The sequence below is a fragment of the Quercus robur genome, chromosome 7 (genome assembly GCF_932294415.1).
Source record: "Quercus robur chromosome 7, dhQueRobu3.1, whole genome shotgun sequence".
NCBI classification, from domain to species: domain Eukaryota; kingdom Viridiplantae; phylum Streptophyta; class Magnoliopsida; order Fagales; family Fagaceae; genus Quercus; species Quercus robur.
In genome coordinates this window covers 43,223,995-43,236,442 of record NC_065540.1, presented here as the reverse complement: position 1 = coordinate 43,236,442, position 12,448 = coordinate 43,223,995, and the positions used below count along the sequence as shown (strand labels likewise).

The 12,448-nt window shown below is 31.7% G+C and overlaps 1 protein-coding gene across 1 annotated transcript; it reads right to left on the bottom strand.

The window, feature by feature from the left end:
- Positions 1 to 422: 422 nt before the first annotated feature.
- On the bottom strand, positions 423 to 2,405 carry LOC126693532 (UPF0481 protein At3g47200-like). The gene has a single exon (XM_050389510.1). It carries the CDS (start codon positions 2,246 to 2,248, stop codon positions 740 to 742), a length of 1,509 nt encoding a protein of 502 aa, XP_050245467.1. The 5' UTR covers positions 2,249 to 2,405; the 3' UTR covers positions 423 to 739.
- Positions 2,406 to 12,448: the final 10,043 nt, after the last annotated feature.

The window sequence follows — 12,448 nt, the reverse complement described above, 5'->3', positions numbered from 1 at the left end:
CTGAGCTTAGCCACAGAAATGAAGATAATCCCCCCTCATTACTCAAACAGCTACCACGACTTTTGTGCAATTAATGACGAGAATGTGGCATTAATTAAGTTGATGCATTTGACCATAGGCAATGCAACTGATGCCTTGCACTGTATTAATATTGCATGCTGCAAATTAAAAAGAGAGGACCAAGAGAACTGTGTCTACTGCGACCCTGCTTTGCAAAATTAGTAGATCATAACATATATAGGCGAGACATATGTGAATTTGGATGAAGTATATATTAATCTTTAAAATTTATTACATATAACACTTAAACACTTATCACGCACAAACTCTGACGCAATTATTTCCATTCATCAACACAATTATTTTGTACTTGCAAGAAAACAACAATACCAAGTTAACAAATTAAAAAGATGACTCCATATGGGAAAAACCCATGGAAATCATGACTCATACAACAATAATGTTAGTACTATGCATTTTCACACATATTTTGTCACAACTGTACTATATAATAAATTATGAATAGTAGAAAAAAATAGTGGATCCATGTAATATAGTAATAGTGACAAACAACCATTCATATTGTGACAAATTGTACGTGAAAATGTGCAGTACTAATTATTTTTTATCATAGAATCCCTAAGGCCTTATTATTTGGAAACAGTGGTCTGAAAGGCGTAGAAACCACGTAATTCTCAGCTAGCTAGACACACTTGGTAAGAGAACAGCAAATAAAATTTTAGCTTTTGCATATTTTGTCTGGTGTCAATTTCTTGCATAAGTTATCGCAGGAAGAGTCGACAGCATACCAAGTCTGAATGATAGTTAGAGCAAGTACTAACAATGCGCCAAAGAAGGCCGTGAGCGTCCAGGGACTACTGAAATGTTCGTGAAAGACTTGAGCTATCCAGGTCCTACCCTGCTTCTTGTAGAGGTCCTGAATTTGTGATTTGACTTCACTGTATATTTCAATGTTAGGCACCAAGTCGGTACCTATCTTATTGAAGACTTGAGCCACTTCATCATCGCTGCCAAGGTAGTTGTAGAGTATTCCTGCATTCCTTAGCATCTTAACATCGCTGGGTTCATCAATCAGTGAATCGAGGAAGGATATGTAAGAGGTGATCGCAAAGTCATTTTGGAAATCTAGACACATCTCGTAGGCTATCAAGTTCAAGAACCTTGGCCTTGTTGAGTCATCAACAGTTATTGGTGGAAGCCAAAGGTATCCCAAACAACCGAGTTTGGTAAAAAAAATGTCCCTCAAGCTACTATTTTCCTTTTTGGTTCGTTCCACAAGAATACCTGCTGCTCGAAGCTCCTGAACATTGCGATAGGACTGCCCTGCAGTTTTGCCTTTCTCATTTGGTTTCTCTCCGTTGTTTCTTCGTTGATGATTATACAAGAGACGTGTCCTCAGAAGATCGAGAAGATGGATGGGGTCCTCTTGTCGCTTCGCCTTTGAGTGAAGGCTTTCTTCTTTTTCTGAGTATTGCGAGCAACGCCATGACAACGAACTTAGCCATTTCCAGCTGAAAATTGCTGATTGATCGTCTGGAGGTGGTGCCGTAACGAGATTTTCAATGTAAGTGTCAATTGATTTCCCCAACTTGTCTTCTTTCGCACTCCAGGTCATCAACCAATTGAGCAGACGATAGGGAAGCTGGTTCTCAAGCAAAAACAAATCCTGTTGGGTAAAGGCTAAGCTGTCGGGTTTTATCTTCAACTCTTCGAAGCTGTTGTTAGCTGCACAGTCTATGTATTGTAGTATTGCGCAGCCGTCCACCAACAACAACCAAATGAGGTCGTCATCCTTATAGCCTTCGATCACTTCCTTCTCGAAGCACTCCTTCAGTTCCTTGATCTTTTCCCCAATCTTCTTGTACAAATCGTTTATCATCTCTTTGCTATCTTTGACGAACACAGATGTCAACATAAGCTTGTACTTCTCTCCTAGCTTGTACTTCTCACTACCATAATGGATAGGACCGAGTGATACTGCTCTTGGCTCATAGAGCTTCTGGAAATCCTTGTCATCTCGCCGCAAGAATATAACCTTTTGTATCTTTGGTGGTGAGGATGTTGCCAAAATTTTTTTTGCCTCCATTACTGCATCAATCCTTGCCTCCAGGTCAGATTCAATAGAAATGCTGTACGTCTGGGCGTTCTCAGTGACACCGCTGCTTGTTACACCGCCTTCTATTCTGAAAAAACCCTCCATAGAAACAACATGCTCCTTCCCGGCCATAGCAAGTTTGCACCAAAGAAAGAGAATTGAATTTTGTAAGTTTACTGTCCTTCCTCGTATTTAGTTTACTACGTGGAAACTTTAGCGTGAGAAATTTAGGGCTCTTGCTCTTATTTGAATGTAGAAACATTCCTAAACTAACTAGTTTTTATGATGAATAAATATACCGGGATTGGAATTTAAAATACAATATACTAAAAAATACAAATAAAGGAAATGGGACTCTGCTTATCACTTTCATTAACATGGTACACTTTTCTGATTAGGAAAATTATTTGTATATATAAATAGTACAATCTACACTTTACATGTTTTTTTGGAGAAGAATCTACACTTTACACTGTTCAGTTCTTTATTCCTTAAAAAGAAGGTTTATGCTATTTACTAATATACCAAGTCGGGGATCAGTGTGTCTATATATATATATATATCACTATTTTAAAAATTGGATTAGACCAGCCGGTTAGGAACTAGCCACCAATTCGATCTTGTAAAATCCCAAAAAACGGAAAACCGAAGCCAAAATCGGTTCTTTGACCGTACATGCAAGTTTTTAAAACCATTATATATATATATATATATATATATATATATATAGACACACACTGATTCCTTCCTACTTTATTTATCTTACTAGTTTGGTATGATATATTATATTTTGCGTAGAGCCAGAGTTATACATTGTTTTTCCAAGGGCTGTGGTTGTTTTATTTTTTATTTTGTATAATTCCATAGTTACAACTAAGGCTATAAATTACCAATCCAAGTCGAATCGAGCCAATTATTAAGTTCAGACTTTTTTATTTTGAACATGAGTCAAACTCGAGCTCATAATATATAAAATTACATGTTCAAGTTTGTTCATGAGCTTCTTTTTTCATATATAGAAAAATCATGACTAAAATATCTTAAGGGTACGTTTGGTACATTGAATTGGGATTACAACAGGAATTGTAATCTTTATTACTAGGAATAAAATGTGTTGTAATGTAATAACTAAACCTATTCATTAGTTTGGTTATAAGTTATAACATTAGAATGAAACTTAACATTTATTTTAGGAAATTTCTTACTTATACAATTATATTTCCTTAAAAATTGTTATTTTTAAATTTAAGAGAGATATGTGTTATTTTGTATGATTTTTTATTTTTATAATTATTAGATGTTTATGGAAAGTTTGTTTACATGGAAATATATTAAGTTTTGAAATTATTGCACTTATTAAGGAATAGCTAATACAACATTTTAAAGAGGAATAGTTATTCCTCATTTTGAAGAATAGCCATTCATAAGGAATGATTATTCCTTATAATAAAAACATAATCAAACTAAAGAATAACTAAACCATAGGAATAACTATTACATTACAGCGTCTATTACAGTCTACTAAACATGCCCTAAGTTTTCATATATCATGATTAATTTTTACTAAGAATTGACTAATTATATTATCAATAAACTACAAATAATAATTTTTTTCAAGTATATATAGATATACTTTTATATAATTATACATATTAAACTATAATATTTTTTATGGTCAAATTGAGCATCATGTTTATGATCACATTGTTATGTTTGAGCTTGATTCCTTTAATAATTGAGCCTAAACTTGGATTCAAACTTAGTTTTTTTCACGAATGAGCTCGAACTATTTATAAATAATTTGGTTCATTTACAATCTTAGTTATAACAATAAGGAGAGAGAATTCGAACACTAACTCTCCTAATAGAGGAGAGTAGGGCTATGCCACTGAGTTATAAAGCATGCTGTTAATCTTAATCTTTTATATATATGGGCTTAAAAAAAAAAATGTTATGCCTAGGGGCAATTGAAGTGATTGGCTTAAAAAATATATATAGGAGCCCCTACCCAAGGAAAAAAAAAAGTAGTTCAATGGTCCTTTTAATGAAAGAAGTGAGTATTGGTTAATGATTATAGATACGTTATTTTTTTATATCACTTCTTGTTTTAAATTTTGTCCTTCCATCCGCTAAAATTTTGGATCACTTGTGATTATAAGGATTTCATTATTAGTGAAGTATGATGTGAATGTGAATTTTTTTTTTTTTGGTTGTTGTTGTTATTGTTGAGAATTTGTGAATGTGAAATGTTAAGGTATATATAAAATTATATTTTGATTGTTTAAAGATTTTAAATAGGAATTGGTTGAACCGGCCAGGAGATTTCGATCAGATTAATTATGCAATGTATCCGCTTCGTTCAAACAATAAAAAGTAAAAATGTGATACACTTGAAGCAGCCTTTACCTACATAGCAAGTTTCGGATAAACTTTTGCCACAAAACTGTTTTTGTTTCTATCTTTTGCATCAAGCATGGTATCAAGCACAAGTAAAACTGTTTATACTTCTTATTCGCGGTTAACTTTTTCGGGGAACAAAAGGTAGAACGATACATATTATGCCATTCGTGCTTCAGACAATGCGAGTTAATTGTGATACACAAAAGATTGATTGTGACGGATTGAAACTCTAGCTTGAAGAATTTAGAATCTTAATTTGAGCTTATTGATAGACCACTAGAACTAATTAAGTGTACACAATTTTGTAAAGTTTTAACTTATTTTATTACTCAAGCGATAAACTTTTGCCACAAAACTGTTTTTGTTTCTATCTTTTGCATCAAGCATGGTATCAAGCACAAGTAAAACTGTTTATGCTTCTTATTCGCGGTTAACTTTTTCAGGGAACAAAAGGTAGAACGATATATATTATGCCATTCGTGCTTCAGACAATGCGAGTTAATTGTGATACACAAAAGATTGATTGTGACGGATTGAAACTCTAGCTTGAAGAATTTAGAATCTTAATTTTAGCTTATTGATAGACCACTTGAACTAATTAAGTGTACACAATTTTGTGAAGTTTTAACTTATTTTATTACTCAAGTTGAACGAATAATGTGTCGGAGTCAGAAATTTCTTTAGGAGAGGATGGTAAATATATCAAAATTTAGATATAAAAATAACCTCTAATTAACAATGTTATGTATAATATAAATATAAAGAATACTTTTAAAATGATTTAATATATGTTTTTTTTTTTTTTGGGTTGTTGTTGAGAATTTAGTAATTTCATATAACAAATGACAATAAGTCTACACATCTATATAATATACTATATAATAAAAGTTGGACTTAAACGGCGTGGTCGTGTCAAATAGCTTCACCAAATTGCAGAAATTTTTTTAGATTTAAAATATATATATATATATATATATATATTTATAAAATTTATCTTCTCTTATAATTTCTAAGTAGATAAAATATTAATTTGATTACAATACAAACTCTTCATATAATCCTACGTAAAAAATGTCCATGTAATCCATATATTTTTTTAAAATTATACTACTACACATAAAAATTGCAATTTTTTTAGATCTATAAAAAAATAGATATAATTTTTTTTGTTCTTATCTTCTTCTTCTCCTATAATTTCTAATATTAATTTGATTACAATAAAAACTCTTCATATAATCCTACATAAAAAATGTCCATGTAATCCATATATTCTTTTTAAAATTATATTACTACACGTAAAAATTGCAATTTTTTTTAGATCTATAAAAAAAATAGATATAATTTTTTTTGTTCTTATCTTCTCCTATAATTTCTAAGTTTTTTTTTTTTTTTTTTTTTTTTTTAAATTTTATTACCATCCAAATTAATTTAATCTAATCCTTATCTTAAAAGTATAGTTTAGGTCCATCTAATCCTTATTTTTTAATTACTACACGTAAAAAGAAACAACATATAGCTAATAAAGTTTATTTTTAAGCAAATTGTCTTTAATATAATATAAGAGTGTAATTTTGAATAAATTTTCTTTCTTTTAATGTACAACCATTCTTTTTTATATTAAAAATCCTACGTAAAAAATGTCCATTTTATCCATATATATTTTTTAAAATTATATCACTACACGTAAAAATTGCATTTTTTGTTTTTAGATTTATAAAAAAATAGATAAATTTTTTTTTTCTTATCTTCTTCTTTTCCTATAATTTCTAATATTAATTTGATTACAAAACAAACTTTTCATATAATCCTACGTAAAAAAATGTCCATGTAATATATTTTTTTAAAATTATATTACTGCACATAAAAATTGCAATTTTTTTTAGATCTATAAAAAAATAGATATAATTTTTTTTGTTCTTATCTTCTTCATCTCCTATAATTTCTAAGTTAATAAAAATCTTAATTTGATTACCATCCAAATTAATTTCATCTAATCCTTATCTTAAAAGTATACGTTTAGGCCCATCTAATCCTTATCTTAAAAGTATATGTTTAGGTCTATTGATCTAATCCTTATTTTTTAATTACTACACGTAAAAGAAAAAAAAAACAACGTATAGCTAATAAAGTTTATTTTCAAGCAAATTATCTTTAATATAATATAAGAGTGTAATTTTGAATAAATTTTCTTTCGTTTAATGTACAACCATTCTTTTATATATATATATATATATATTTAAAAAATTGTTCACTTGGGTCTTTCCAAAAAAAAAAAAAAAAAATCTCTTAGGAAGTGAGAACTGAGTACATGTCCAGATGTCCTGCCATCAAAAAAGTAAAATCAATTCTAATTAAACTCTCAAACTCAAACTCTTAATAATTAAACTTTCCCACCATGTCACAATTATTCAGGAAGTGAAGGAAAAAAAATGTTAATATCAACATTAAGCTTTTGTGTCTATCCAAAAATAAATAGAGGAAAGTTGACAAGAAAAATTAAAATTTTGTATTTATCCAAAGATTAGTAGAGGAAAAGTTGATAAGAACAATTTTTGTGTCTATCTAAAAAAATTGCTGCAATTTTTGCTTACCTTCAAGTATATCTAAAACTTGCGATTAGATCATAGGGAATAAAATCAATCAGAAAAAAAAAAAAATTATAAATATTTTTGCTCCACGTCCCTCAAACTTAATCCTCATTCGGACTATGCTCTCTCTGTAAATTTGTGATGAAGGTTATGTTTTTTGTATTCTTAGTTTTTTTGTGTATATTTTTAGTTGGATGGTTTTGTTCTATAATGGGTTTATTGATTTTTAAGTTTCTAGGTGTATCAACATCCTAATCCAACAGGAAATGGGTTAGCAATGGAAGCTATAATCGAAGAACTAGAGTGTACTGTACCAGGCCAGATTGTGTGGATACTTTAAGGATGCCTACAATGAAAGCTCGAAGTTCTATTTTCCTCTCTAAGGTTATTTAACTCTATCTTTTTTTCTTTTTTTCCTTTTTTGTTTCATTATGTTCATAAATACATCATATTTTTTATACTACAAGTAACTATATTGGAACTCTTTGAAGCTATAGAGTTTGAAGGAAACTTTGAAAAGCTTAGTTACTATATAAGCTTGAATTGTTGGAACTTAATTAATTAGATCTTCATCACCATAATTTATTGGGATATGATCGCAACAAAGGATTCTCAAGAGGAATAAAAATGTAGTTGGCTTAGAAAGTTTGGGTCAATTGAAATATACACCGGAATAAAATAAGAAAATAATTGCTAAAATGAGATTTATTGAAGGTGTACGGTTAAAATATTGGTCAAAATATGGCATGATCCATTGAAGTTTTAAACACCTTAAAGTTTTAACCTATATTCCAAATGCATCATTTACTCATAATATATATTGTTGTTCACAAAAACAGCCTAGGAGGGATATGCAGGACCTCGCAAAAAGTATTACTTTTTAATTTTCATCACATCTCAACGCTAATGAAGCTATTTTCAAATATTTTCAGGGTCTTAACTCTTAATTTTTCTCAAAAAAAATTTCTTGAAGTTTATATTTACACATTTTGTTTTGATAGGTTGAAATTCAGTACCTCCTCTCTCGCTTTCAAATACAAAAATTCAGTTCTTATGTAAATTCTTAATGTTTAGTAATTTGGGTTGTTTATAATTCTTAACTATTAAATTGAGATTACCACTTAAATATATTTTATTATTTAATTTAATTAAATTAAAAAATATTTTGTTATTTTTTTTAGTTTACACATGATTCTTGATGAAGCCGTGTATCGCATGAGCATAATACTAGTATATCTAAAAGCTGAAGCGTAGAATTTAATATTACCGTGCTCTTGTTGAGCCACATCAGCGCCACACCAACACCACATTATCAATCTATTTTCAATATTTTCTCTCTTATTTTTAATTTTTTTTCTCCTTATTAATTTGCCACTTTACAATTACACATTTTTCAACATTTACTTATTTTAACCTTTTTATCTCCCCACTACTCTATATCTTGACCTTACACTTTCTCTATCCGTTTATCTTCCTTTTATTTTGACTTTTCTTCTCCCCATTTTTTGACTATAAAAATTTGTTATTTCTCTTACATTCAATCCATATTTTGCTCATACAAAAAGGTGAATACACTCTCTCTCTCTCTCTCTCTCTCTCTCTCTCTCTCTCTCTCTCTCTATATATATATATATATATATATATTCTTTATTTTGGTGGATGTTTGATTCTTTAGATTGATAAATTTTTATGTTTTACTCTACTTTGGATTGATATGATTTGGTTATATTTTAATTTATTATATTTTTAGTATTATTTTATTTATTTGTTACATGTTATCCTTTGAAATTATAGAATGATTTACTGTTATTCTATTACATAGCATGACTTGGATAATTTGGTGTTTAGAACTATACATTTTTCTTTTAAATATTTTTCTACTCATCTTATTTTATATAATTTTATTATTTATCTCACATTCTCTTCCAAAAAAGGTGATTGTTCTCTCTCTCTCTCTCAATTATTAATTCTTTCTTGCAATTGTAAATTTAGATTAATGAATTTTTTTTGTGTCTCTACTTTTGGATGATACACTTTGGTGGTGTGTTTTTTTGAGTTATTTATCACATGTACTCTCTATCTTATAGTTTTGGTTTGAGTTAATTTTTAGATATTTAAGAAGTGAGATGATTATGTATTTGAATGTTTCTATAAATTATTTTAGTAATATCAATTGTAAAATTGTAATGAGGTTTGATTATCATGATAATCTTCTTAAGAGAATGAGAAATTCAAATAATTAATATTGGAACTTAAAAATTTTAGTGGTAGAAAAAAAACCATAACACACTATAGAAAAGTTTGAATAAAATAGATCACTTGAAAAAAAAAAAAAATTTCTATCTTTCATCTCAAAAAATATAATAGACTAATATCAATTGAATGCACCTAAGTTTTTAAATAATAAAAAATCTTAAAATAATAGAATAATATATTTGAGAGATGGAGAAATGAAAAATAATTTCAAAAATAATATCTCCAGTATGTTTTATAGAATAAATCATATATTATAAAATGTTACAAAATAGTTGTATAGTCCCACGCATCGTGTGGGTCTGCAACTAGTTTAGATAAAAACAGAGTCAACTCCTCTGGCTACAACTTGCAAACAAGAGAACAACAAAATTCCATTTAGCATTCCTATTTGATGTAGAACAGATAGCACAGTTCTTCCTGGAGTAGCAAGGGTGCTAGAAGTCATGGAGTAAGATCAAGGGGGGTGCTAGTAAAGGCTATTGGGGCGACGATATCTGAATTGCATGAAATTTGGCAGGTTGAAGGGAAACAACATTTTGATCCAGATTCAAAATCTTGAGCGTCCCTTAAATTTAGACAAATTTCTTCGTTAAGGCCCATAAAATAGTGTTTTTGCTATGTATGGTAATATTTTTTTTTCCTTAATAACTTTTATTTTAAAAACTGAAAATAAGGTCCCATTTGTTTTGGGATGTTTCTTAGAGACAGTATTTTCAAATTTTGCAATTATTTTTGATGGTTCCTTGGAAATCAGGAGGTTGATAAGTCTCGGGCGCTGATGATCTTAAGGCTTGATCCTGAAAACAAATACTAAGTCAGAGGGGACCGGCCAAAAGTCTTCCGATGATGAAGTTAGTGAATTTGTAATTCCAAGTAAGAAGGAAGTAATTTCTGAAATAAGTGTCTGAATGATCCTTACCTTCCCATCGAAGAATGCTTATATAGCATGTGTGAAACGGTTATCTGTTTAATAACCGTTCCTATTGTTGAGAAGTCTGGAGGATTTGGAGGTAACTTCCATAACCGCCATGGAAGTTACCTTAGTTGGACTTGTGTTCCATAGTGGTTAATGGAGAACTTGAAACATAGTAGTCCAACCCAATAAACTCGTCCATCCTTTATTAAGGATGGACGAGGCTATTAGGGACGACTTTTCCTTGTGCATTTACTTTTTCTTAATTTCGTGTAAAGCTCGTCCGTCCAAACGATTCTAAGGATGGACAAGCTTCTCATGGGACCTTGTCTATCCAAAGACGAACGAGGTCATTAAGGACGACTAGGACGATCACCTCATGTGCTTGGTTCGCCCTAGTCGGTCTTTCATTGGACGAGCCATATGGACGAGTTCAGGAGTTGGTGTTTTTTTTTTTTTTTTGTAGCACCATCAGTTGCCCCCTTATCCACATGGATCATCTTAAAGGATTAGTGCATTCAATGTCTAAAACTGTACGTGCCATGTGTCATAACTTAACTGATGTCCAGTCTCGTCGATTTATTTTTTTGAGGGGTAGGCCACATGTCGCATCCTGGTTGGTCGTGCCATTTCAAATACCCAGGTTAGATGTCTATAAATAGTGGAATTCCTCCCCTAGCCTTTACATTTCTGAAATCTTTCTTCGTCTAGATCCCTCGTCTAGAAGTTTCTCTGTGTCCATAGTCCTCTCTCGTCTAGAGCCAGGTACTCTCTTCCTTCTCATCTTTAGGTTTTTGGTTTCCAAAAAATGTCTTAAACTATTATTTCTTCGTCTAGTGATAGTACAGAGAAAGCTATGGACGAGTATTATAATTCAACCAGTAATGGTAGTTCATGTAATAGTAGTCATAGTAGCGGGGAGAGTTCTACGGACGAGGGGTATACCTTTGGTGTGCCCGGGCTTCCTTTAGAAGTCATCCAAGAACAACTTAGGAAAGCTTCTGGTTCCAAGGCTGGCACTTCATCCAATGTGCCTCCGTCTAGTCCTTTGGATGAAGAGGAGATAGTTTACAGTTGTGCTGTAGGTGTTCATTCTAAAACGAATAAGCAAAAGCTAAACAATCTTAGGGCATGGTACCACATCCCGGATGAGCTTAACCCTAGGTTGCCCATCCGTGGAGAGTGGTGTTGCAATCCCCGTTTTGGGGTGGGCGTCTACGAGGCTTATTTCTTGGGGGGTTTTAGATTACCCTTGAATGCATTTGCTAGAGAATTATTGGTTAGGTTAGGTTTAGCTATATGTCAGTTTAACTCTAATGCATGGAGACTAGTTATCTCTATGCAAGTTTTGTGGAATGAAGTATTTGGGAGGGACCGTCCCCTTACTGTGGACGAGTTCCTTTTTTGTTACAAACCTTCAGAGATAAATCAATCCCTTGGCTTTTACCAATTCACAACCAGGGGTAAGGATTGTAGGCTAATCAAGTCTTTGGCCTTGTCTGACAGAAATTGGAAGACAGAGTTTATCTTTGTCTCCGGTTTTTGGGCAGGGAATCCTATGGACGTTGGTAGGGACCCTTTTGCTCCTTACTCTGGGGACTTAGGGAACCTTCGTCCTGAAAGTACGTCCCTCCCCTTTTTCATCTTTCTTTCTTTCAACTTATTTTTTATTTGCTTCTAACTTTTGTTTGTCATTTGTTTAATAAGTGTTAAACGTCCGTTCTTAAGCAAGTTTCACTGTGATCGCGTCCATAGAGCTCGTCTTTTCGCTGATAGGAATTTTCGTTCTTTAGTCACCTTACGACGCCTTGCCAAGTGGGGACTTGGCCTTGAACCATTAGACAAGGCTATTGCTCACGAGGTCACAGTTAGAAGAAGTAAGTTTCTACCTAATATCATTTTGAACACTTAACTTATTTCCTGATCTACTTATAATTTCTCACTTATTGTCGTTGTTCTCCACCTTTAGGAGTGTCAACCATGAAAGAAAATAAGGGAAAAGAGGTTGTAAATGAAGAGGATCGTCCTGAGTCCCAACCACAAGTTCGTCCATTGGCTGGGGACAAGAAGAGATCCCTGTCCAAAAGTCTTGATTTGGGAAGTCTCCCCAACCGTCAAGGCAAAAAGGCCAAGCATGGGTTGTCCCAAATAATTAAGCCCAACATTTCCTTGTCT

Bases quoted from the DNA above. Each gene is read 5' to 3' on its own strand.
- LOC126693532 (XM_050389510.1), bottom strand. From the start codon at position 2,248: ATGGCCGGGAAGGAGCATGTTGTTTCTATGGAGGGTTTTTTCAGAATA.